At 40.1% G+C, this 27,961-nt stretch overlaps 1 protein-coding gene across 1 annotated transcript in view; it reads left to right on the top strand.

The window, feature by feature from the left end:
• Positions 1–15,378: 15,378 nt before the first annotated feature.
• Positions 15,379–27,961, top strand: part of celf2 (cugbp, Elav-like family member 2) — a 148,972-nt gene continuing 136,389 nt past the window's right edge. Inside the window, exon 1 of the mRNA XM_025057536.1 lies at positions 15,379–16,759. Coding sequence (XP_024913304.1) covers positions 16,707–16,759 — 53 coding nt within the window. The 5' untranslated portion in view covers positions 15,379–16,706. The remainder of the gene's footprint in view (positions 16,760–27,961) is intronic.

The following is a 27,961-nucleotide window of genomic DNA, read 5'->3' on the forward strand; positions in this document are numbered from 1 at the left end:
TCCATCCATCCTTCTATCTATCTAAGGTTTCTATCTACCATCTAAGGCTTCCATTTATTTATCTACAGTTTCCTTCTGACTGTCCATCCATTTGACTTTCTGTCGATCTCATCATATTCAGTTTTCAGTGTCAGAAAAATGGCCATCCTTTCAGCTTGTCCTGAATCGTCCAACATTCAGATCTGGTACTACATTATTTGCTGGTCTTTGGGTCATGAACGTATTGAACCTTTAAATGTCTACCAGAGTTCTGTCTTTAGCCAAACTAAACCTATAAAATAGACGCAGTCTAAGTGTAGTTCTGCTCCCATTGGCTGAAACTTTTTTGACCTTCTTCGACTTTTCAAACTGGAAAGGTTTTTGTCCTTTTCTTCTATCAGTCTGTGGGAAACGAATGGTTGTGGTTGGAGTTTATTCCTCTGGATTTGTTTTTATCTGTTTGTATTATCTGAGAAAATACTGGAAACGGTAAACATTAGTGAGAAAAACATGGAAGAATTTGTAGTTCGATTTGCTCCAGTTTGATGCGTTGGAGAATTGGACACGAGGGATATCGATGTTGCACAAATCTTATCTGCAAACAGGCAGGTTTAAGAGCTGACACACACACACACACACACAGCCTCTGCTGGGCTCCATCATTATCCTGGTATCTATAAATATCAGATTTTTTTTTTCCACCCTGCAGCTCCCTCTGCTCTTTTTCTGGGTCACCTGCTCTACTCAGCTACTGACTGGGATTCTCCAGCTGAGTTACATTCACAGTTTAGCGGAGAGAAAACACACACACACACACGATCGCCGGATGTGATATCACAGACTCAAGAGAAGCATGACACAAACACTGCAGGCATGCATTGGATACGTCATTCCGTTTTCACAGATAACGTTGGAAAGAGCGACAGAGACGTGGTTCATACAGCAGTGGTTCTGAAATACGATGTGAAGACTGAGACCGTGGCTTTATCACAGGCTGGAAATAAGACAGAATACGGACTGCACTAAGGAAGAACCCAGTCAGAGTCTTGGACGGGATCAGAGTCCTTTAAGGGTTGAGATCAAGACAAGACCTTTAAAAGATCAAAGCTACGGGTGATTAAAAACAAAGATGAAACGTTGTCTTTGGTAAACCCAAACACATTGAAACAGAATCGTGGATCTAGCAGTTGAACAACAACAATGACGTGGCACAGATTTTTTTCTTTCCTGGGTTGATTTTTGTGTTATTTTTTATTAACGAGACATGAACAAGCAAAAAAAAAAACAGAAAAAAAATGAAAATCCTGTTGACAGTCTGTCACCTGAAGCGAAAAAATCAAAACCGAATGACGTGAGACAAGAGTAGCCGTTATGAACACTGACCTAAAAAGAGCACAGCAACCCGAATTTACACTTCAAAGAGAAAAACAACCACCGTTTCACATTAAAAGAAATAAAAAATAAACAACGAAAGAGGAAAAGAACAGGAGAAATTGCTTGATTTTTTTTTTCCTGGAGTTCACCATAAAAAAACACCAGGAGACCAAATTGTTTGTGTGCGTGAGATTGCTTGTATTTGGGACAGATATGTCTATAAAATAATTAAGTATTAGAGGGAGAATTATTGGTTTATAGAAGGGATGTCGGATAATATTGGCCAAACAATGTTATCAGCTTGACGTTAGCATAATTACGTAATATCCGTAAGGATCGTTATCGTTTTTTCTTCCGACGATGACAATAACACGATAACACAATGCCTGGTTTCGCAAAATATTCTGAAATCACATGTGGGGTCCTGAGATGTTTACCACAGTTTGGGGGAAAATGGCTGCATATATCGGTATTATTGATATCGGTATCGTAAATTAAGTGTTTGGACAATATCTGATATTGGACATCCTTAGTTTACAGACTTTAGAGAATTATTTGATCTGAGCCTAAACACTGAGATTCATGCTGTGTGGTCCCATAGTGCAGCGGTTAGCACGCCTGCCTCACCCCTCCTAGGTTAAATTCCATATAAATCCAAATGGCATCGTGTTGCAGTAGGGATGCTGCTAGCTCAAAAAAAAAAAAAGTACAAATTGTTTTTAATTATTAATATTTCTGCCTGTGTTTGGAATCTTTCATCTCAGTGATATATACACTAACACACTAAAATCACCAGTTTACTCGAAGCTCTTTGGTCCAAAAAAATTGAATTCCATTTCGTCAAACCTGTGCCTTACACATGTTATTCAGGTTTAAAGTCGCAGCCTGGCAGCCAAAAAAATTGGAGCAAAAGTGAGGATTGTTGGACTTACACTGGAATAAAAAAAAAAAGAAAGGTTCAGGTTAATTTATGACTGTGCTAAAACACAGGAAGACCTAACACTAACAGTGGCTCCACTTGAGCAAAAAAAAAAACAGGGTCAAAGTCGGGGGGGGGGAGGGTTTTCTTTTCTTCACTCCAGAAATGAAGTCATTTAGTTCATCCCACACTCAGGGAGATTTACACTGTCAGAGCTCAGTGTTGGTGGAAAAATGTTACTCACTGTAAAATATAACAGTCAAAATGAAGTGACTGTTCCATGGACTGCAGAGAAGAACGAAAGCTCTGATTTCACCCCTGTAAAATGTTAGCAGTATAATGGATGGTTTTAGATCTTTGGAAAATCCTGTTCTTCTCCTTACAGCATTCTTCCAGGCTTCCAGTTTAATTCAGTTATTTCTCTTGAGCCGCTTGTCCGTTTTGCCACTTGTGAAAATCATAGAAACTTTGGTTAAACTTGTCGTTTCTGGCTCCGCAGTTAGCTTATTTAACTCATTGGACCACATTTGAGCTTTTTCTTGAGCTATAAATGAGACAAAAACTAGAAAAAAACTGGTTTCATTTTAATATTAGCACTGCACCATAATCTTCAGATGAAGAATTACAGTTAAAATATTAACAATATTAAATAAATATATCTATTTAAATGAGGTATTCAATATTTATTTTCTGGAGCCACGGGGAGCCGCAGCAGAGGGAAGGGGGAAAGAGCCCCATGTGGCTCCTCACGGGAGTTGCCGACCCCTGCTATACACTAATTTGTTATATTTAGACCATGCTTTGGTTGGAATAGACTAATGGGGCTAACAGGCAGCTACAGTATCTACTCCTAGGGTACGTCAGTCTTTGTGCTGCACTGCACAGCAATTGGAGCATTTTTTTTCGGTCGTTACAAAAACTGCATTGTTATTGCGCATTCTGATATTCTGCAGTCAATTCAGTCGAGCGACTGTTGGAAAAGTAGGGCAGGCTCTTGTGTGAGCAATAATCGCAGGTCCACATAACACGGAGAGTGTCCAAAATGGAAGCAACCAAACAGGGAGAAAAGAGGTAGCGCCGAAGGTTAGTGGGACAATCTCTACCAGTAATTGAAGCCTGTTGTGGGCAACGCAGAATGTGGGGGCAAATGGGGTGTAAATTGGCATAGCTAATACAAAAAAAAAAAACAAACAAACAAAAAAAAACAAACCCAAAAAACAGCTGCTCAGTAAGAAGGTCACTGAAAGGAGATCGAAGTCCATGGTAAAATCAAATGGTGATTCACCAACAGACAAGGTCAATCTAGTGATTTTTCCAAACTCAAAGATCCCAAACAATGTATTAGTTTGGAATGACCATATTTTTTTAACAATTCTCTCATCAATCATATAGTATTAGAAAATGATTCTTTCATGGTGCCCTTCTCTTTCGTCTAGGTAATATGGCCTTTAGTGCAGTGTAACTCAATTTTAACCGTAACTCACATACTGTACATTAGTAACAATGCAACTCAGCTACGCTAACACAGTGGTAACATCATAACCTAGGACATAAAAACATCAGAAGATTAGGACTTATGCCTGGGAGCCATAATGAAGGGCAAAAAATTCCCCCCAAAAAACCAACACTAACAAAAAAAAAAGCCATCTTCCGTATATAGCGCCGCATGGCTCCGCTCACGAACTAGTTCCCTACAAACACCTGTGCAAACAAAATTCCCCATGCAAACTTCTAACCCTAACGTCCGAATTTCTTAATACATTTTTGGGAAATGGCGACATAACAATTAAACTCCGAGTCATTAAAGTCCGAGTTAAGCTCGAGTCGTCTTAAACCAAGGACCTCCTTGAGACCACCCCAGACTCAACACCCTCCGCTGGATGTAAAACAAATGTCCTATGCTAGCTAGACAAATATTTAGAGATAATGTAGCTTGATATGCAATTTACGATTTAATGGGGTTTTTTTTTTTAATCCAAACTCACCAAAACGTTGGACCACTCGGATTCTTCCTTGAATTGTGTCACATTTTCTCATGTGTTTCTCAGTGTTAAGAACTGAATGTATTTTACTCAGAACTTGATGGTGGTCGACAAGTCATGAATCCTGTCAGAATTTCAGGGACATTTGGCTTTGGTTCTTAGTAAATCTCTGCCCTGAATGTGTTGTTCAGTTTTTATTATCTGCTCTCAATAAACCCTAATCACAGCAACTGGTCGTTTTGGCCTTCTAAAGGTTCAGTCAGTGATAAGACTAGGTCATAAAAAGCTCAGCGCAGTCCATATGTCTTGCAAAAGAAGGAGGACAGTTTCTAGGCCAGAAGGTTTTATGGCTTTTTTTTTTTCACCCTGAGCAAAAATAGGTTTTGATCCAGGTCTGAAAAAGAGGCGATTTATCACCAGGTCCATAAAGCTCACCAAAAACCAAAGGCTTCATTCATAAATGTCATACAAAAGACACTTTCATCTTACAAATCTGTTTGGGAGAGGGAGAATTCCATGACAAAATAAAGATGTGTGCTGGTTTGACAGGGATGAAAATGGAGGAGGTGGAGATGTTTCAGACGGGATGATTGGCCTTTTACAGCAGGAAAAAACACATGATAGAAAGGAAATCTGGAGTTAAACGTGGTGAAGTAGTGGTTGGTGAACCCTCAGAAGGTCAAAAGACAAAGTCGAGATGTGGAAAGTGACACGTGCTTTTGTCATTTATTACCTATAGTACTCTACAGTACTCTATTAAAGTAATCAATACTCAATCGATAGACGTCTGAGTATCCATATGTTGACAACACAGACATTCCGATTTCACCTTTTTTTTTGCGACATCGTAAATTTGGTGATTATAACCCCCCCGCCCTCAGCAATGGGAAACTCTGCCTTTGCTAGCACTGCTGCGCGTGAAAGGACTCGCCATTTGATTTACTGGTATTTACTGGACGTGAGTTACTCTCCTTAACAACACGAAGGAGACGAGCGATGAGCGCCTACAACTTTGGAATCCAGATTGCAGTTTAAGCAGTTTTATTTATACAATAGCAAGTGAGAAAGACACCATTTACAACTTACTGACATGGATGGACGGACAGACAGATGGCTACCAACAAGTCGAATAAATGTCAGAATAAATGTTAATTAAACCAAATTTATAATAATAATAATAATAGGGACAGACAGACAGATAGATGCCTACCAACAAGTCGAATAAATGTTAATAAAACCAAAATAGCCGACCAACAAGTCAAATAAATGTCCTAATAAATGTTAATAAAACCAAAATAGCCACATTTATAATAATAATAAAAACATTTTTAGTTTTAGTTTAAGCTAATAGCAGCAATTGTCACAATCTGCTGCCCTGCAAAGGAAATGTCCACCTGTGCTGAGCCACAGCTGTGGCCACGCCCCTTCATCAGCCACGCCCCTTCATCAGCCACGCCCCTTCATCAGTGCAACACTCGTCTCACCTGGTGCCCTGGTTATAAGTACCTGTCTCCCTCACTGGTCTTTGTTTGGTCGTTGTGTTCAGTTCCTTTGTGGTCTGAGGTTGTAGCTGCTTGTTACTGTTCTGTGTGTGGTTCTTGTGTTCCTTGTTCCTCCTTTGTTCCTGCATTGCCTGTGTGTTCCTTTGTTTTTCCATGTGGATTTCCTTTCTGATTTAAGTTTGGAATTGAATTCACTTTTTGCACCTGTTTGGTTCCTACCTGCTTCCACTAAACGTCAATTCAGTGACTTCACAGTTTGTAGCACGTGCTGTTAACATGGCTGGCTGGAAAACATCGGAGCTGATGTTTCTATCTTGGTGTTCAAAACCGTTTATCATGTAACTGGCGAGTCCACTATATAGTGCGTCACATATCATTCCCTTTATATTGAGTTGGGAAATGAGAGAGTGATTTCAGGAACAGCCACGAGCCTGAGCGATGCCTCCGCTGAAGTTGCTCGGGTCGCATCAATATATATTTTATATACTTTTTACGCCCCGATTATGTTCCAATGGCTCTAGCGGCTGCTAGAGTGGCTGCTAGCGATAGTGGAAGTCCTATGGTTAGCTGAGGAAAAAAAAAGTGCTTAACATTATCTGGAGAAAAAAAAAAATCCAATATTATGTTTGAACCTAGCTTAGCCACAAGCTAAAGCTATTGGGAAGTTTAGCTGCAACTTCACTGGTAGAACTGCGGAATTGTTATTTAGGAAGGTGGAGTAAGAGCTGTGAATAAGGTTCCGATAGATATACTTTATTGATCCCAGCCTGGGAAATTACAGAATCACTGACTGAGCCGTCCGGGCTCTATACCACTGGTCCTCAACCTTTTTTGTACCAACTGACTGGTTAGCCGAGTCTGAATGACTGAAAGGATATGACTGGATTCTTTTTGAATGAAGTAAATTTTTATAAGTATAAGTTTTATTTCAGTGAACGTGTCTGTTTTGTAGTATTTATTTTATATTCAATCAATATTTTGTTTTATTATATTTTATAGTATTTGTGTTAGTTGTGTTGCTCTGATCGGTGAGTGTCTCTTCAAAAATGTTTTGTGAATTTTTTTTTTTTTTTTTGAAGTGCTTTCGTAAACAGGCAACCCGTAAAACTCTCATGTCGACATCTTCTTTCCCCCGTAGTCATAACTGTAATCAGGTCTGACTTTATTGTGCTTTAATAGGTGCCTGAGCAGCCACATCCACTTGTTTTCGTTATATATTTACTGCAAATTAAAAGATATGAAAACAAGTAATGAAAACGGAAAGCGATGTTTTCTGCTCTCGACGGCTGTGATTAGTTCTCTATTTATTATGAACGCTGGAAAACGGCACGGAGAGGAAGGAGGAATTCCTCAACAATAAGAAACAGATGATTCTCCTCGTTCCTCCTCTTCTGTGCACATGCACACGCACGTGAGCTAGCACTTAACTTTTATTGCTAAAACACTCGGATTCGGATTGCAGCTTTGGCAGAACGTCGACACTTTTTTTTTTTTTTCCTTCTTACATCCACATTTGTTTTAAAGCCAAGTCAACTTTCTTATCTTTCCTCGCTTTTTCCTTTCCCGTCTGTCCTCCACTTGCACGGCCCTGCAGCAGCGGTGGTGGTAGTGCGGGGTTGTGCAGAGGTGATGGTGTGTGGGCTGTTGTTGCTGGGGGACCAACAGGGAGTCAACGGATTTCTCCAGCCAGAGAAACCAGTTCAGTGATGTCAGGAGAAGGAGGAGGAGATGGTGCTAGCTGAGGGCTATGAAATCGAATTTTGGCAGATCACCCCCCCCCCCACCCTCCCTCTCCTACTCTTTTCAATTTGCCTCTCTCCTCCTCTCAAAAAGGAATGCATAGCCATTTTACAAAACTATTGACAGCTTTTGGAATTTTGTTAAATTATTATTATTTCATCTTTAAAGGGAGGGGGGTGAATTATTCAGACGTGAATAGCTTTCAAACCAGGGGTCTCAAAAGAGCTGGGGATCACAACTGTCACTACAGTTAAAGTTAACGCCACAATATGACACGATATTCACGTTATCATTCACATCCCTCTCAGGGGGGGGGGGGGGGGTTTAAGACCCCCCCTTTAAAGGTTGGGTGTAGTGTGTAGTTTGTGCATCTGTACGTGCGCACACTGACCCCCCGACCCTAATGTGTGGAAGCGTAAGTAATGATGGACCCATGTGGTGCACACATATGAGTGTACACTCAAATGGGGAGCGCAGTTATGCCTGACCACCTCCCCCTTCCTCCCCCCCTCAGGCCAGTAGGCTCCATGTGTGTATGTTTTTTTTTTTTTTTTTTTTTTCTGTAGTCCTACGGGACATCAAATTGCTCCTGCTCCATCCTGACCTGTGACCTTTTTGAACAACTGAAAACTGCACCTGAGACAAAGAGAGAGAGAGAGATTTTCGAGTAAAAAAAAAAACCAGCTTCAGACAAATTGATTAATGTTTTTGGATTATTGAGGACAGAAATGAGAGGGAAAAAAAAATCAGTGGATAGAATTTATGGAGCTACTAAAGCATTAAATACAGTTTTTTGTTTTGTTTTTTTTTTGGGGGGGTGGGGGTACAGGGGGTATGGGGTTTTTGTCATTCCTCTTCTGATCCCCCTTTCTTCTTTGCTCCCTTCAGGGGTCACCACAGGTCACCACATTGGTTCACCCTCTTCATTCGAAATATCTAATTGGCTTATGAATGCCTACAATTTAATATATCCTAAAGTTTATCTTGTCAAAAATGTTATTTTTGTCTGTTTTAAACATGGGTTCTTTTTTTGTGTTTTTTTTTTCTTTTCTTTTCTTCTTTTTTTGCTGATCCCTTCATGTTCCTTAGAGATAAACCAATAGCGGAATCTGCTACGGAGGGAAAATAACGGGAAAAAATTAAGCCTGTTTTGGAGGCTGTGTGACTGCAGCTGTGTATTATATGCGGTTCGAGGAAATCAGTCGGGCGTTTTAATGCTTTTACGGCTATTCAGAAAGAGAAGCACCGTGATGGCACAAAACATTCAGTACAAATGGAAGGAGGAAGTGACACTCGAGGACATTTCCTGTTTCCTAACATTAGAAAAACGTTTAATACACAGTGGCATCAGTTTACAACCTCGACCCAAGCCGTTTCATGGTTACGTCGTCATCTCCCATAAATCTATTACAAAAGTTCTTTAGCATTATTTCATCGTACGGCATTGAAACAAATTTCAATGGAAGGTAGTTAGCAAACCGAGTGGACAAGTACCTAGTACCTTGTCACATGTCGCTAAAGACGGAAGATGGCGTTGTTTACACTTGCCCGTTGTTGCCTTAGGTCGGATTGGGCTTCATTCGCTTTCATTTGTTTGTGTTGCTTTTTGGGGGGAATTTTTCATTATGGCTTTGAAGTTTCTGATGTTTGTCGTAGATCATGATGTTACCACTGTGTTAGCGTAGGTGAGTAACATAGGTTACTTACATATAGTATATGAGTCCCGACTTAAATTAAGGTCAGTCACGAGGTAAGAACTGAAATCGACTCTACGGTACGACCACCTGTTGTAAACATTTTTAACAACCCTGAATAACAATTCAAACAATAAAACTGCAGCTCTGCTTGTTTTCGAGTTGCAGCTACCGGCGCAAACTGGTCCATGACAACATACCACTAGTTTTACATAACAAACATCTGCAAAGAAAAAAAAAACCTTACCTAGCCTAATTTAAAAAAACTGCATTTTAATATTTCACAGCAGAATCCAAAAAAAAAAAAAGCAGTAGCAAAGCTATCCGCTAGTTACTAGCATTGCTGAGTTCTAGTTAGTTTTCCAAAGGTAAATACAACATAAATTATTATTAAAGTGATAAACCTCAATTGATAGATTTTCGTGATGTCACCAACTTAGCAACCGGTCTGGACTGGATCAGAAGCATAGATTGGGGCAGCAGACTCAACTCTGCCTCAGCTAGCATTAGCCAAACTTCAGCCTCCATACAACCATTACTCTGCCACTTACATGTTCATATCAAAGCTAAACTAAATTAGCTCATTAGCTCATTGGTTATTGTCACACTTTCTTAAGGTGACAAACATTGACCAACTATCATTCCAATCCGTGGTGGCCCATAAGTTCCAGAGGTGGCGCCAGATAAGCTCAAGAAACCAAATCACCACAGAATTCGGACTTCAGTATAGACAGGGAAAAATGACATTTTGTTTAGGTCTGTGATATAACAGAAAAAGTGTTGAACTAAAGTGACACTACGATACTGGAGAAACCTGTTTGTTTGTTTGTTTTTGTTTAGACGTAAGCTGCATTTTTTTCCCCCCCTGAAGAATCGAACTAAACGGCTGCTCATTATTCCAGGATTTGTCACATTATCGTCAGATTTTCTCCATCCTCCTCCTAATAGGCAGGGGGTTGTTGAGGGAAGGATCCATTCAGGGAAGAAGAAGAGAGAGGATTTGTCAGAGCGGTGTCCAGGGCCAATCAGGTGAAAGAAAGAAAATGAGAATGAGCGATTAAACTGGTGTGGGAGTGAAAGAGGGGAGGAGGAGAAGAGGGGGAGGAGGAAAAGGTTGAAGATATATTTAGAGCTGCTCCTAATCAACTTTACCATCATTGTGTGAGTCTGTGGGGGCGAGAGACAGTGAGCTTTAGGGAGAGAGAAAGGCAGCGAGAGAGAGAGAGAGAGAGAGGAAGGCAGCGAGTACAAGTTCAGCTGTAAAAATCAATATTCTTCCCACTTATGGGCTCAAGTAAAAGACGAAAAGAATTAAACCTCAGGAAAACAAGGCCAGATTCACCTCTAGTCTCCACTTTTCTTAAGCAAAAAATCAAAAAAATTAAGCAAAAAAAGTCTTTGACTGAGTCAATCTTTTGAAAATCCGTAAAGTGACTCAAGTGAAGGTTGACCAAAATACCAGAAGAAGACAACGCTAGCTCGTTAATCAAAGCTTCTTTATCAAAAGATAAAACAAAATGAGCTAAAAAATAAACAGCAACAGAGCAAAACTAAAGTCAAATTTGTCCATACAAATTGTTATAATAGCTAAACTGCTAAAAGTAGCTCATTAGCTGTTGTGCTACCTAACTAGCTTATCCTTTGGTTTATCTTGCCGGTTGAGTTTTTGGGCCAGTTAGGTCACGCACCTTCACAATAACAACACAGGGGGTCCTTGGTTTACGACACCCTCAACCTATGACGTTTCAAGGTTTCGACGCCATCTCCCATAAATGTATTAAGAAATTCTTGTTCCATCGTTCCGACATACGGCGTTTGTACTCGCCAACAACACTGCGGGGGAATTAGTTGTCGGAAAATGGCTTTGTTTACATCCGACGATTGTACACTATACAGTGGATCGTGCTGCATTCGCTACATTTTTGGGGACCTTTATCATGGCTCCTCGTGGTAAGTCAGTACTAGAATATGATGTCGGCCAGCGACACAGGTACTAACGTACTCTACGTGAGTTCCGACTGAGGAACAAAACTCCAGCCTCGAGGAGCCCCTGTACATGGACAGAAAGTTGTGTTCGCTTCAAAAGCCAAGACGGACATTTGACTCTTTGGTTTTTTGGTTTTGAGAATGAATAACTTCTCCATGTCTCCAAGTTATCGGCGTCCTCCAAGTGTGACCTGCAACTTATTTCAGTCAAACATCCTGACAGAAAGGTTTTTAAAGGATTTAAATCTGGTAAGGTTGCGGTAAAGTAACATCAGAGTATACGTATTGGCCTTAAACCTGTTTTTAAGTCACTGTTCTTCATCAGTGGTTTGAAAGAGATATACGTAGTCTCCATCATTTTTTTTATTTAAATTTATGGACTTCATTTTTATTGTTTTATTTAGCGAGCACACGGACCAGACTGAAAACTCCTCCGGAAAAAAAATAAGACAAACTGATGATGACAAGCTTGTTTTTCACATTTTACATCTGCATTTACATCCGTGTTTCTGTTCCCCTGACGACGCAGATGAAAAACACACACAATCATGTATATATATATATATGCTCCGCCGTCTGCCCACACACACAGGCTTGGTAAGAGTTTAAAAAAAATCTCCCACGAGAAAAAAAAAACATCTAAGGATTCTTTATTGTCAGGGATAAAAAGTCAAGTTTGAGACACAACAAAAAGACAAAAACTTTTAGTTGGAATTTTTAGGTCTGTCAACTTTCGCTATGTATGTGTGCGTGTGTGTGTGCGTGTGCGTGTGTGTGTGTGTGTGTGTGTGCACGCCCGGTCCTGACTTGAGGTCAATACTGTGTAGGTTATAATGAAGCAGCGATGCAGGGATGATACAGAGCAGAGACAGTTTAACAGGCCGAGGATTAGAGCTCAGCTACTATAACCTCCTCCCACCACACAAACACACACCTCAGCCAGTGTCTCATTAGCTGATCATCAACGGCTTCCCTTTGTCCTATCACACACACACACACGCACACACACAGAAACGTACACACAGGCCAAATGTGGAAAAAAAAAAAAAGGCAATTAGAGCATCGACCAGGCGATTGTGTGAACCGCTGATCGATAGCTAATCATCTGCTGCTGGTGTTGAGCAGAAAGGGGGCAACTGTGAGTGAGGGAACACCCAACAAAATAGCTTGCGTAATATATGAAGTTTATTGTTATTTTACGTCATCAGTGAGTTTGGGTGGCAGTGATTCCTCTCCTGTCGCTGTGTAGTTGCGTTTTCAAGTTTCGCCACCGCGAAAAGGGAAAATTCGCAAAGTAAAGGCGAGATAGTTATTATATTATTTATGTATATGTTTAGCCTTTATAAACCTCCCCCACACTGTTATCAACCCTGCCTTTATAAACCTCCTCCACACTGTTATCAACCCTCCCTAGACTGTGTTACCCTTTCACACACAATTATAGGCACAGTAGAGTTGTATGATGACGACACAGAGCGAAGTGAACGAGAGAGCGGCCGACAGACGGGGAGAGATGCTATGATCCATGAGCCAATCAGCGTGAGGAACAGAAGAGCATACTCAATTAGCCAATAGTACATCGAGTACACGTTGTATTAGCCAATAGTATGCTGTGTACGATCTCGTCTAGTTAAACAAAGCTACCAGCGATCGTTCGCAAATGCGCTTATCTCAATTTCAAAATTGAGAATCCACATCCAATTTCACAAGATCAGATTGAAAAAAAAAAAACTGCGATGTACTTAGGAAGCGAAAGGAGAACCGTGATATATAGAGGGAACACTGAACACCAAAGAAAAATTCCAACTACCTGAACGCACCTTGTGCAACAGCTGCAACATCATAGTGTGTGTAGACCTAGGGGTTTGCAACTGTTATCAGGCAGTTCTGCTCCTCAAGCTAGCGTGTAGCTAGCTGGCGTAAAATGGACAGACCTAAGACCTTACTGTCATTGTGGGTTTGCAAATGGCGGACCCTGACCAGAGGCTAACGCTGTTTGGGGGGCCTATGAGAAACCCTGCAGTAGTTTACAAAAATGTTGGCTGTTAAAGAAATGACAGGAAAGTATACTCAAAAGATACTTCAAAATATATAAATACAAAATGAATTTTCTTTATTTTAACACTAATTTGAGGCACAAGCTCAACCATTTGCTCTGCAGAGAAGTCTGGTCAAACATGGTCTTCATGCACATGATGCTATAAGGCTTTCGCTGAGCCCTGAACGCAACATCAACAGTGTGAGAATGAGTGTGCGAGTGAAAGGATGGAGAGAAGAGGAAGAGGAGGAGGAGGAGGAGGAGGAGGGAGGGAGGGGCGGTTTGATTGTGTGGAGAAAAAAAAAACAGTTTTACATGTAAATGTAAACTCACTGTTGCTGTGTGTGTAAAGTAATTCAAACCTACAGCCTCGACTCTTTCACAGCACCAGCAGCCAAACTGCAGCAGCTTTAAATAGACTGAGTTGGACATCTGCGCCACAGTGAGGAGGAGGAGGATGAGGAAGAGGAGGAGAAGAAGGAGAGACGACAGGAGCTCTTCCTCCTGTCTCTATTTTTGTCTCTAACACTGTCTGAAAAGCAGAAAACACACTGACTCTGGTGGTAGACATCAGACTGCTATAAGACCTGCTCTGAGCTTCTTCTCTATTTTTTTTTTGTGAAAAACATTCATGTCTCCGAGGAGGAGAATGAGATTCTGATGCGTCTGAACAGGTTAACAGTGCATAAATATACATATTTATATGTACTGTTTCTAATTATTGATGCACAGGTGGTAGAAGCTGGTGTGAGAATTTAATTATCATCCAATTTAATTGATTTATAAAAAGTGTTGTTTTTTTTTAACTTATTTTCAACTCTCACAAATTAAACATTTTCTATAGAGCTAAATTTAAATGAGGGTAAAAAATGCATTATATATATATATTATTCTACAATAAACCAAAATTGGCCACAAAGATGTTTTAATGTCTGCCATCTGCTGTTTGTGTGGCACAAAAGATCCTCCAGACACACAGTGAAGATATTGTGAAATATTGTTTTTGTAAACAAACAAAGTTTAACAGGGTGTCATCAGCGTAAAGGTAAACATCTGTTTCCGACTAGACTTTGGGAAAACCTGCTGTGTTCTATTGTTTGTTCAGCCAGTAGATGTCATTTACTTTAAGCTTGTGGTGTTTTTGAGAATTTATATATATATTTGCCCTAAACCTAACAAAAGTACCATCCAAATCAGGGGTATTCAAACTTCTTTTAAAGATGGCAGATTTGGTTCAGTCAGTACTCCTCAAATAGTGGGCCGGGTCCCACTATATGCACTATATATACGTGTGTGGGCGACATCAGATTTGACGTACGGCTACAACTGGCCCCCGGGTCAGAATTTGGACATACCTTATCTAACTTCTTCATCTTACTTCGTCTAGCAATCGCAGCTGTATTGTTAAAGAACATGATTGGTTACATATTAAATTGCCTATATTCTCAGCTAACTAGCCTATTTTGCAGCAAGGCAACGTCAACATTTGGGCTAATTTTCTACTTTTAGCTAATTTGCAATTTATTGAAAAATGGATGTTGTCTACAACTGGAGCAATGTTTTCTAGAATGCACAGATTTGCCAGGAGTTTTTTTTTTTTTTTTTTCAAATTTTAGTTGGTACTAATAAGAAGTCTTCTGCAGTTAAGGATGTAAAACTATCCATCCATCAATTGTGTTCCACCTAATCCTGTTCAGTAGCCTGGGTGAGTTGAAGTCAATCCCTGCAGATTGATCCAAATGTTAATGATATATACTGTTACTAATTACCCTGGGTTGAACTCAATCCCTGCAGATTGATCCAAGTGTTAATGATATATACTGTTACTAATTAATTTAAAAAATGTTGAAAATAAGACATCGGTTCTAGAAAACTCTAGTATTTCTTCACATGTTTGTTCCTGTTCTCCATCATTGTCTGGAACAACTACACGAACCAGACCCTGGTCTGATCATTTGACTCCTGCCCTCTGTCCTCCTCTTCCTTCTCCTCCACCACCGGGGTCTCTTCTGTTTTGTTTTTTTTTTTTCCCCTCCCTAACACAATGTGGCAACAACCCATCATGAACAGCATCACAGCATCAGCAGCTCATTCTGCGATGGTGATGAAACTGTTAACGCTACAGGACCGATGCTGCTTCTGCCGTCCGTGATGCTGCTGCAGCTGCTGCTGCTGCTGTCGCCATGTCTAACGGACACAAATGAACAGTTATGATCAGGGAATAAAGATGCAGTCGGCAGTAAAACACTGTGGACCTAAACACTGACATTAATTCATTTATCTCCCTTTTGAACTTTATTTTATATTTAAAGCTCCTTTAACTTTGAGTTCTATATTTCTTTAGCTTAATTTCTAACCTTTTCATATCATATTTATTTCTTTTCATGATGTCCTTTTATTTCTTTTCTTTGAAAAAATTACATATTTTTTTAAATTTTTTTTTTACTTTAAATTTTACATGATCTATTTCCCAGGTCTTTTACCTCCATCATATTGTACTTTATTCGTATATTAGTATTATTTCTGTTTTCAAATCTCTCATATTACATTAATATTAAAAATCACTCTTAAACATCTCCCTCTAAATCCTTTCCTCTGTTCATGTTTGATTTTTTTTATTAATTTTTTGTGTGTTGTTTTTTTTCCTGCTGGTTCTGTAACCTTTAGTATTGCATCATTTTCATTGTAAGCCTCACACACTTTCCCCCTTTTATTCTCTTCATCTGTTTTACATTTTTATTTTTTCTTCCAAGCTTTTCGTTGTTTTATTTCTTTCAGTCATGTATCACCTCTTCTGTCAGCCATCACTTCTCTTCCACGTCTTTCAAAAAATCCTCGTGTATTTTTTTTTACATCGCGTAAATCCGTTCATTTCGGACAAAATGATGTCATTTTCTATCAAACTCTGGCATATTGTGTTTGCGTTGCGTTTTTTAAATAAGAAAGGACTTTTTTTGGTTTACACATAACTTCTCCGTCACGGAGGCTACCGAAGTTAAAAAGAAAAGAAATAAATAGATGAATCTTTTAATGGTTTTGAACAGAATCCGATAAATAAGCTGCTCGCGCTCCTCGATAGAAGCGACTTAGGTAGAAAAACAAGAAGTGAGAAAAGGAGAAGAAGGAGGAGGAGGAAACATACAGAGAGAGAGACAGACAGAGAGAGAGAGAGAGAGAGAGAGAGAGCAGTGACAGCGCTACTTCTTCTTTCCCTCCATCATCATCATCATCACTCTGAACAAACCAGGAGCTCAGTCTCTTTAGCTTTAGACGCTGTCTCCACAGCCGGACTTTAACTCTTCTTTACGCCGCTTTTTTCCCCTCCCCAACATTTAAACCTCGTTTTTTCACCTTCCTTCTTTCTCCTTCTCCTCTTCCTTTTTCCTCCTTCTCCTCTTCTTCCTGTTCCTCCTCTTCCTCCCTGTCCCGCTGCCGCTGCTGCTGCTGCCGCCGCTGCTGCTGCTGTTGTTGTTCAGCCGCTCGAAAAAAAAAATGGTTTCTATAATTTCAGACCTGGACCCTCTGAAAAGCTGGAACGTGTTAAGGTAAGAACATTTTTAATTTTTTTTTTTTTTTTTTTTAAAGCCCAGTTTGTTAGAGACGAAAAGAGAGTAAGTGTCGTGTGCTGGAGTCCTGATAGGTGGCGCCATTGGTGTCATATCGGTACAGTCAGCGGTGCGTAAATGCGCACAGTTTGCTCCCCTTTTTTTTTGCACTTTTGAAACATTATGACGCACGACGTCATCATCGAACTTTCACAGCAGAGAAGTGAGAACATCAGTCATTCATCAACTCTTTCCTCACCTCCTCGGTTTCCTCCTCATTTACAGTTAGTCAACAGGAACCTACATTTATAAAGAATGTCATCCCCGGCACTTTAAGAAAAAACAAACACATTTTCAGCTTTTATTTCCTGGGTTTACACACAGGTTAAATAATAGGTCATAAACACTACCTCCTCTCTTTTTTGGGTCAAGTTTTGGGGTCACTCTAGTTTTATCCTGCCATAATTCAGTAAAAGTGAAATCATCAAAGTTTTTGTTTTGTTTTTTAAAGCGAGAAGGAGTTTTTTTTTTAAGCGAGAAGGAGAGAATTTGTCCCTAAACAATTCAACCTAATGGACAAATAAGCCGTCATTCTCTGTGGAAGACAGTGATTCTGTTTTTGTTTTTTTATAAAAAAGACAGATGAGTCCTTTAATGCCTCCCTCTCCACCCCTCCCCCTTCACCTCCTCTTCTTCCTCTCTCTCTTTTATCACTCCCGCCTTCCATCCCTCCATCATTAAGCACCAAATCCAAAATAGAAAATGAGATGAAGAACAGCGGGGGAGGAGGGAGGAGGAGGGAGGGGGGGGGGTGAAGTGATGTCATTACTGAACAGTGAAGATGGTCCAGAGGGAGAAAAATAATAAAACACACACACACTCACACACAACCTTCAGTAGATACACATTCTAACAAACACACAGCAATGCTATTCATTAGTCATGATTAGCATCAGTGATCCGTCTTTTTATTTCTCTTTAAGTTTCTCTTTCCTTCGGACTTTGACTTAAGAAAGGTGATACTTTGACCCGGACGAATATTCACTAAGATTTTTTTCAGCAGAAGCGTTTTTGCTTGGTGATAAAAACAGAGACAACAATAGTTTTTGTCTAGTAACTGTGTATAAATTAGAGAGAGAGAAAAAAAATCTCACTTTTACAATCAGATTACGTGTGACGTTTCAAATCCTAAGCAGAAAAATGAAGAAAAATGTTGTGACCTGGTTGAAAAAAATGAAAGCAGTACCCTGATCGGTTGGGGGTGTAAAAAAGTAAAACGCGAGGTTAATGTACTGCACAAATACCCGACATTTGGTACAAGATTGAGAGACGAGACATGAGTTGTTGCTTCAGACCATGAGAAAAGCTGTTGTAATTATTTCTGCCAGGTTACCGTTGATAACGAGCTGCTAGGAAATAAATGGTGAGGAGTCACGAGTGACGAGCCGAGGTTTGAGGTTTAAAACGCAAGTGTCTCAGAAGCAGGAAAATGTTGCGCTGTTCCTCCCTCACAGTGATGGGATCGAATCCCCTGACTTTAAATATATAACTTAAGTTTACAGATCGTACTGAGGCAGAGACTGATACGTCACCAAACCAGTGCCAAGGGTTTGGAATCAGCTTTGGAGCAAAAAAAAAACAAACAGATACATTTACTGACACTGATTTTAAAAACAACGTATTTTATTTCTGCCTTATTTTAAAGTGGACAATGAGCTGATCACTTACATGTAGCTGAAAGGAATTGATTATTTTAGGATTTTATAATAGGCATTTTTGCAGAGTGATAAAATAATGCTTGCGTTGTTGGTGCAGAGCAGAAAACTGATTTTGCGGCAACAATTTTATAAAAAAAGAAATATTTATATAAAAAAAGAAAACAACAAATGATAATAATAATTGACGTGTATATGGCCACAGAAAATGCATATTTGAAAAGGGTCAGACTTTATGCTTTAATATATGCAAATATGCATTAGTTTTTTAGACAAGGAAATACTGAACACTACTGCAGAAGCACATAGAGGTTGGAGAGAAAAGAAAAAGGGAAGGAAGAAGGAAGAGGAGGCAGGATCTCAAAATATCCTTTCCACTTTCTTTACCATTTTTTATCCCAAAGACGAAGATAAATCTGACGTATATCTGTTGAATTATCAATGCGGCTCATTAGATGAATATGACTGAGTGGGTCTGGGGGCCGGGGGGTGAAAGATCGATTGTCGTGGGGGGGGAAGGTTGTGACGTATCAGGGAGGAAAGATACGAGTGAAGGGCGGTTGCATCTCTAAGATTTTTTTTCATGGCAGTGTGTTTATATGTTTTCTGATCAGATAAAAATATTCACAGTGAAGGATTTCTTTCGGATGCATTAAAAAAAAATGCGAATGGGAGAGGAAAAGTATTGATTACCGTTTGGAATTTGTTGTGGCAAAGAAGGCTCCAAGGAAACTTGTTTTGTACCTTTCCCCCCTTAATATTTTAGCGAAGACAACGAGCAAATCATTGACATGGGTCACATGACAGGTCACATGAAAGAAGGCAACGATTTTCTGTCATGAATATACGGTCATTAGGGAACTTTTCCGTGACAGACAGGTCTGATTGCAAGGGGACTGGATGGTTGGGAGGAGGGTGAGAAGTGACAGGTAGAGTGTCATAATTAAAAGATTGGACTTTGACGTCAGGGTTGAAAGAAAAGTTTCTTTTACATCTGTGTAATCTGATGAGACGTGCATAGGTATGTAGATGTATGTTTGATGGAATTATTGATATGGAAAAATCTTTTTTTAAAAATCCCACAATTTTGGCTTGCAGGGTGCGTAGAGTGATGCTTTCAAACCCTGTGTAAAGCCCTTGATCTACAGTCCCTTGTAATCCAATTGACAATGTGTCAGTTATCCTGTGAGTCGTTCACTCACTTGCTGCCCTCCACTTGGCGAGGCTGGTCCGACGCATGTCGGCCATTGATGGTAAATTACTCTGCAGTTGCTGTGTGAAACACAAACATTTTCCCCACAATGTGTGTAAATAACAACATTGCGTGTCACCTGTATCTTAGCCAAGGGAAGGTTAGCGATAGCTAAACGAGAAGCTAACAAACCTAATAATCAACACCTTTTAAGTGGTGAGGTTTTAGTGTTTATATGTTCTATATCTATATCTCATCAATAAGATATCTATCTATCTCTAAATCTTTCTGCTCGGCCTCTGTACGTAGCTTCGCCGAGTGTGCGTTTTCAGGCAAAGGAGGGGCTGTCCAGTAAAATTAGATGATGGTGACCTTTGACCCCACAGTGTTGGTTTAATTGAATCAACTTGAATTGTTGGTTCACTTTCTGTAAAGAGTGTTGACTGAGTGAAAGCAGAGAAACAAATACTTCAGTCTAATTAACAGAACCAGCGTATGGATCTGCTGCGCGTGTTTCTATTAGTCATTCAGGATTAGACGACGAGTCGAAGGAAAACAGTTGGCGACGGCAGCTGCTCAGAGTTGGGATTCTTGTCATAGCTTATATGTTTTTTGTCTTTTATCTGACATTCATTTCGTGACTCCTTTTTTTTTTTTTTTTTTTTTTTGGAAGGATACACCAGCAAGACGAAAAGAGGATTTAAAGTATGAAAGAACTCGTATGACATTCTGTGAATTAAAGCCATGTTTGTTTGTTTTTTACATTCGATTGTGTTTTTTTTACACCAGCCTCGCCTCATTCTTATCCTGATTGGCTTACTTACCATCCCATTTCCTAAAGTCTGTATCAGAGAGGAGGAGATTACGATGCAGATTACTTTTTTTTTTTTTTTTTTTTACACCAATACCGATATCAGTACTAAAGTACAGTATAAATAAAAACCATTTAAAACGTCAATATGTATTTTTAAAAGTGCATTTGTCACAACAAATTACATTACGTAACCTAAATAGTTTAACTGCTACAGTTACGGGACAAAGACGTCTCGACCACATGGAGTCACTGCCCTCTTCTGGTCAGTGGTCACGAGACATGCATGGAACAGTTGCAGCACAAAAGTTACCGTAAAAGATGCAAAAGTGACACGTGTGCTTTCTCCGTTCATTAATCAGTATTAATTATTTATGAGAGTAATCGATACTCATTTATCGATACAACGGTATTGATGCCATCACTAGCACTTATAAACCACTGACGCTGAATCTACCACAAATTTGCTGTAGTGACACAAACTGACCACAGGAGGCAGCAGTGGACCAAACAATTTTTGTCCCTGTGAGTTGAAAAACCAAAAAAAAACAAAACGATTTTGTCTATGAACTTTGGAGTTGTTAGAATGACTGGTGTCCTGTGAGAAAAGGCCTGAAATTAAAATTTAAATTAGGCCTAACGTCTAATATTGTAGTCTTTAAATCCTCACATCCTAACAAACACAAACACATGCACACGCTGATACACACACTGATACACACATGTACGTAACACGATCGGCCTAAAGTGACAAATCTGTTAATAATGCACCACCTGCAGCATCACTCTGTGTGTGTGTGTGTTTGATACACACATGTACGTAACACGATCGGCCTAAAGTGACAAATCTGTTAATAATGCACCACCTGCAGCATCACTCTGTGTGTGTGTGTGTGTTAGTGTGTGTGTGTTAGTGTGTGTGTGTTAGTGTGTGCGCACGTCCTCTCCCACAAACACCGTAACACACACACACAGTGATCACACCCTCTGGGCTGTACTTTAGTGCAGTACTTTGTTACAGTCTTATTCTCAAAGGTACTTCTGGGGTGTGTGCACATCAACAGCATTCACAGAGCTCCGTGTGTGTGTGTGTGAGAATTCTACATACTTTTCTTCTCTCACATCCTTGTCTTCTCTCACATCCATTCTTTTTCTTTCTCTTCTTCCTCTTCATCCTCCTTATCTTCACAGCAGGTTTTTTTTTCTTCTTCTTCTTATTTTCTCGATGGTTTGTTTCTTTAATTTATTGCCTCAATTGAATTCCTACCATCGCTTTCTCTCCTCCTCTTCTCTTTCAGTTTCCATCATTTTCTCCCATCTCTTGTTCGGAGTCACTGAATAAGAATATGAAACTGCAGTTTGCACTGGAAAAATGTGAAAAACAAAAGGCATTTATTAGCCCCCCCCCTCGTGTGTCACTGTTAGAAGGAGACCCGAGACCAAATTGAGAAACAAGAAGCTAAAATCAGAACCAGTTTAATGATCAATGTAAGATAAGGTTATTTTCATTCATTATTATTTTGCGAACAGAATTAAACCCAGGCTCCAGATTTAGATTCATCACAGCACAGCGCCTCCTCGAGACAGGAGGCGAACATTCATCACGTCTGTTAAATACTGCGTGATATCTTTTAGGTTTTTTCACCTCTAATTGAGGTGCTAGTACAGTAACGCGCTTCGGTTGAAAGCACGGCTGGATTCTTAACAACCCTGTTCAGAGCGACCAGTCTGTGCGCCGGTTCTTCTAAATGATATTACGTGCAACTTTTCAGCGAGGCAAAGCCCTGAAGACATGCAGCTGTAAGCTAACTCAAGTGTTGTTTGGTTTTTTTTGTTTTTTTGTTGTTGTTGTTTTTGTCCCTGTGCACAGTATACCTTACTTTGCACAGGGACAGAAATTGCATTTTGGTAAATGTTTATTGTATTTGCAAGCTGAGAAGCTAACATCTGAGGAGGAGTACTGCTGATGCACTGTTTTAGAGAGTGCTGGTAGAGACATTCCAAGAAGGTGCCTTTGTGGAGTTAGAGGAAGTATATGACAGGGTTTCTAGGGAGAAAACCTGGTACTGCATGAGACAGTCAGGAGTGGCAGGGAAGTATTTGATGCATACTGTTACAGTGCCTTTTGTAGGCAGCATCATGTAAGGTCTGCATCTGCCGAGTCGTTGATTTTAGCTTGATGCAGATGTGCAAATGTACCACAATTTTGCTTTTTGTTTGGTTCAAATTTCGTGCTAATATTTCCTGCTTCTCAATAGCTACAGAGATTTCCCTGCTCTCCACAATACGCATACAGTATTCCCAGAAATGTCGCAAAAAGAATATTTAATCGACTCACTCAGTGGGCAACCTGGGCCTGTTTAGTTGAACACAGTGCTAGTATACCAGAGGAATTCAAGAAAGGCTCACACGGAGAACATCTTCGACAGCTTAATGTCTCTTTTTTTTAAATTTGTATAGCCATCTGCTGCCATCTAGTGGAGGAGTATTTAATTGTTCTGCCTCTCTGTCACATAGCATACATAGACAAATTATTGGTTATAAATAATTTTTCAGACCAATCATGTGAAATGGGATGATTTTCCATGGTGCACCTGATGATCTCTATGGCTCACTAATTTACCACAGCAAATACTGGTTGACAAATACTGATTTTAAAGTAGGTCAGTCCATGTCGAAAGTACAGTTTACATGGTAACAGTGCTAGCGGTTTTAAATGAGGCTTTCTTGCCCTCTCCACGTAAAAACTGGGCTTTTCACAGTGAGGGAAAATGGTCAGATATACAGCAGGCTGAATGGCGTTTACAGAAAATGGACCATCAGCAGCTTCACCACGGGAAACATCCCGACAAGCCTATTTTCAGAGAGTCACACTGGTCACAGTGCAGACTCAGGGGAGTGTGGAGGGGATGAAAGGGGGAGCTAATGAATTATGAGAGGAAAAGAAAGAGATGGAGGTCTGAATTCTCCTCCTGGGTTATGGAAGAGTCACGCTGTGAGTGTTTCCATGCAGATGGAGACCCTGGAGTTTTGCAAAAAGGGGGGGACGTGAAGAAGGAATGTAAATGTGAAGAAAAGGAGGAAGTGTTACTGAGCAGAAAGAGAGAAGTGTTGCTTAATGTTCTGCTCAGTCACACGATACAGGAAGTCAATCTTCTGCTGTGTGTGTGTGTATGTGTGCGTTTGCGTCACGAGAGTGAGCGTCGGAGGAAGTTTTAGCTCCTCCTTCATTTCACAATAACTGTCTGTGGATATGCATGAGGCTGTTAATAAATAATATATGTGAAGTATTATCGACAGGGACGTTTTCTTTTACAAACATATAACAATATGAGTATGTATTTATGTACTTGCCAATAGTGAGTACTAGTCGCAATACTTCTTTAGGTTGGGTCTCAATAAATGTGCAATGAAGTGGAAGGCAGCGTTATATATGTTATGCACTGCAGGTGGCACAGCTCAGTGGGAATTACGGAGACATGCAGTGTGTAGGTTGGAGCTGAACCCAAAGCTCAGTGTCAGTCCCTGCTGCAGTTTTGTTTTCTTCTCATATACAGCTGGTATTTAAATCCAAAAGTAAACAACTCTTTCTTTATCAAAACAAAAGTCTTGTAGCCCAAAAAGTACGGAATGGACCTTTAAGGGATATGCATCGCTTGAACGAGATGTCACCCGAATGCGCGCTGTCTTTAATCTTTTTTTTTTTAAGTGCAAACGTTGCTGAACGTACACACTGTGCATCCATTTCTTTTTAATCATTTTACTTCACTTGTAGAAACAAACAAACTTTACAAATTGAAATTTTGAATGAAACTCATTGACTTTTTTTTTTGGTTCTGCCGTGCAGTCACTGTCATAATGGAAGGCATTTACATCTTTCCTGAAAACTTTAACTCCCACTGTTGTTGTCTTACACCTCACGGCAGCTTTTTTTTTTATCTAAAAAGCAAAAACAAGTGCAAGTGTCTGCACATTGTACCTTTGAGATTGGACTAATGAAGGAGTCCTCCTTAACCAGCTGACATCGCCAGCTGTCATTCACTGTACTTAGTAACTTTAACGGCAGCTGCAGAAAAATCACATTTGTCCTCCAGAAATCATTGCATCAGATAAAGGAGAAAAAAAATGAAAATGCCTGATAAAAATGTAAAAATGTGGGCTGTTTGTGACAGAGCCGGGCTAATGTTAATTAAAATCACATTTAATGTGTGCTGAAAACAGACTCATGGAAGTAATTTTGTTGTTAAGTGTCATGGAGTACACAGACTCTCTCTCTCTCTCTCTCTCTCTCTCTCTCTCACACAAAAACACACACACACACAAACACACTTGAAGGCGATGAGCTCCAACATTATGACAACATTTCATCTCATTTCCTCGATGCTGTGCCTTAGAAGATGATGGTAATTTGGACAAGATGTCTCCAGGCCTGCGGTTCTCTCTTTCTCTTCCCGTCTCTCACTCTCCCACCGCGCAGCCACATTATGGTCAGACCACAGCTAAACGTATGGTCGCCCATTAAATGACAATATCCTAGAGAAGAGCTTTACATTTAAGGACAATCACATTTCCTTTCAACAGCTGCTGCAGCTGAATTCTTCCAGATCTGAAGCACGGAATATATACAATTTCTGCAGAGAAATCGTAGGGGTTTTTTGTTGTCTTCCTCTGCTCGTGGGTGGTTTGAAAACCATTTTTAAATATGATTGACAGAAAGTTTTTGAACTCGTGTGGAAATAATGATAATGAAAATAATTGTAATTGAAATTAACAATGTGAGTCTTTGCAACTGCCACAGGCTGCCACTGGAGGTGCTATTAGGGACATGTGGTTCCTATGTGAATTAAACCCAGGACTCTCTGCTTGGAAGGCAGGCGTGCTAACCGCTAGTCTATGGAACAATGAGAGTTCAATTTGTGTGAGGTTGGGGTTTGGTTTTTTTTTATCCCCTTAGCTATTCTCATACGGTTCCTCTTTAGAAGTCCCTAGAACTTTCCTTTGAAAATGAGGTTTTCTGCTTAATTTAACATAAAGCAACATCTTTTTACAAAGAATGCTCTCAAGCTAACACCAGGTCTAAATGTCAGGTCGGTGGCCTTGGTTGATTTGACCTCCTATAGGAAACGTGCATGGAGAGAAGGCTCTCCTTCTTGGGGCCGTTGAAAGTTGGCTGGAGTAAGAACTGTTGGAATGATCTGGAGAACAGGATATCGACCGTGTGGTTGCCTGTACCTCCACACTGGAGATGGGGCACAATGCACCGGGGCGTGATGGCAATAGTCCCCCGAGAACGCTGTCCAATTACACCTTAAAAAATGAGTGCAGTGGAAAGCGCATGAGATTGGGTTGGGTGTGCACAGAGGTGATGATGGAGCTGAGAGATGAGGAAAATAAGGCAGAGGGCAAAAGATGAGAAGCTCTCAAAATTAATGGAGCAGGGTGGAGCGCTAGCCAAGGCCAGCTTCTCATATTAACTCCACCATCATTAAGAGGAGGGTGAGGGAGCCGGTATGGGGGGGGGCTCCATATATTTCAATTATTTTAAAAAAAAGGTCTTAGCGTATCGCACAGCTTTGGACGATTAAAGCATCTAAGTACGTGAGTATGAACTCCCTCGTGATGATATGTAAACAACAGAAACCAGACATGGGCTGTTTGTCGTTTATGAATTAGTATCAATTGAATTAGTACTCAATCGATACTCGAGATTGTGGCTACATCAATACCACTGAATCAATACTCCCATCATTACTACAAAGGCAGTGCATGAAGTGTTGTGTAGCAGAATCTTACTTCAAAATTCCATTGTACTAAACAGAACTCACTGCACATTAGTCCAGATAAGGCAAAAGTCTCGAGATGTTAAAGGAATATCTGTCAAATGATTTGTTGATAGTAATTTTGGAAAAGAAGTGACGGGTCAAGAAGAAACCCAAGGGACACCTAACATGATGATGTCATAAGAGGAAACCAGTGTACGGACCAGACTTGAACTTGTCTTCGACATTGGATCAGTGAGATTATTGCTGTGATATTTCCTGTTTTAGGTATGTTTGTGTCTTGACATTGTCAAACTCCCCAATCACAGCGTTAAACCTGACTTTGTATGTTAGGCAAAAGAAAAGAAAAGAGAAGAAAGCTTGCGATCAAAGTTAGTGTGTCTATGTATGTGTGTGTGTGTGTGTGTGTGCGTGTCAGAGACGTATTGTCACTCACACACCAGCAGATGAAAGCAGCGGCGGCGTTAATAATTGAAAGAGCACTTAACGACAGGAGCGCTGCCCTCAAAAGACGGCTTTTAATAACCGGGAAGGTTTCATATTTCATTTCACTTTTTTTTTTTTCACTGCTCACTGCTCCACACCTGCCCTTTTCTTCCGACTTCATGTGTATAGAGCTGAAAGAAAAAGGCTAAAAAAGGGACCTACCACTGGCTGGACTTAAACCAACTAAGACAAGATGCTGAAGAAAAATGCTGGCTGGAAAAGCTAAGACGTTGGGTGGTATATTACCGTGAGTTTGTAATTTATTTTTAATGTACTGCTATTGTAAATTTAATAGATATTTAAAAAAAAACACACACATACACACACTCTTCACACACTTTCCATCTTCCCAGTCAAGTCTATTACCTCTCAGATCTGCTCTCTCTCTCTCTCTCTCTCTGCCGCCGTATTGTTCACAGATATGTATTTGTTTACGGAGGCATCTCTGGCTCTTAATGCTCTCTCTCATTCTTCGCTTGCCCCCATTAATTCACTTGATGGTCTCTGATTGGTCAGGCATCACTAAGTCACATTAAGAAATGTGCTTTTTCTCCGGCTCTTACTTAACGACGCTTCCAGAACTGATGCAATTAAAGACACATTTAGACGCCAGAGGTTTTCCTCAAACTCTATTAGTGGCCTGCAGGAAAAAGGTGACGCTGCTGTGAGTTTGGTGACAGCTGCACTTCTTCAGTGCAGTGCTGGGGTTTCTGTTAACTTAGAGTCAAGCTGTCGCTGCTGTCATACAGATTTCTCATCTTTTCATCTGCTAAACAACCACAGAAGGAGTCAAATTTGTGTTCACGTCCCACTCAGTTTCCCCAGACTTTAATTTGTCTAACGTTAGTGAAATTAGTTGAAACCAATCTTGATTTCTAACAATGTGTAAAAGAAAATTGTTTGACATCAAAAAGTTAAAACATTAACATAGACATTATTAATAAAACAAAGTCTACAAGCCAAACAACAAACACTAAATCTTTGGTCCTCTAATGAAGTAAGACGTAGTTTTAACTCCTCACTTATCCGTTCTTCCTGTTTGTTTTTCCCATATCATCAGCATATACCTGTACCCCTGCAGAGAAATTCACAGTTGATCATCCAATTAGTCTGTTGTAGAACTGGTCTTTGTGTTGCTGGATTCATTTCACTCTGTCTCTGTTCTAGTTGTTCTGTTGGGCCACCGGTTGTACTGGTCCCAGAAGATCTTCATTCTTA

This window comes from Cynoglossus semilaevis, chromosome 8 (assembly GCF_000523025.1).
Source record: "Cynoglossus semilaevis isolate Cse_v1.0 chromosome 8, Cse_v1.0, whole genome shotgun sequence".
In the NCBI taxonomy this organism is placed as follows: Eukaryota; Metazoa; Chordata; class Actinopteri; order Pleuronectiformes; family Cynoglossidae; genus Cynoglossus; species Cynoglossus semilaevis.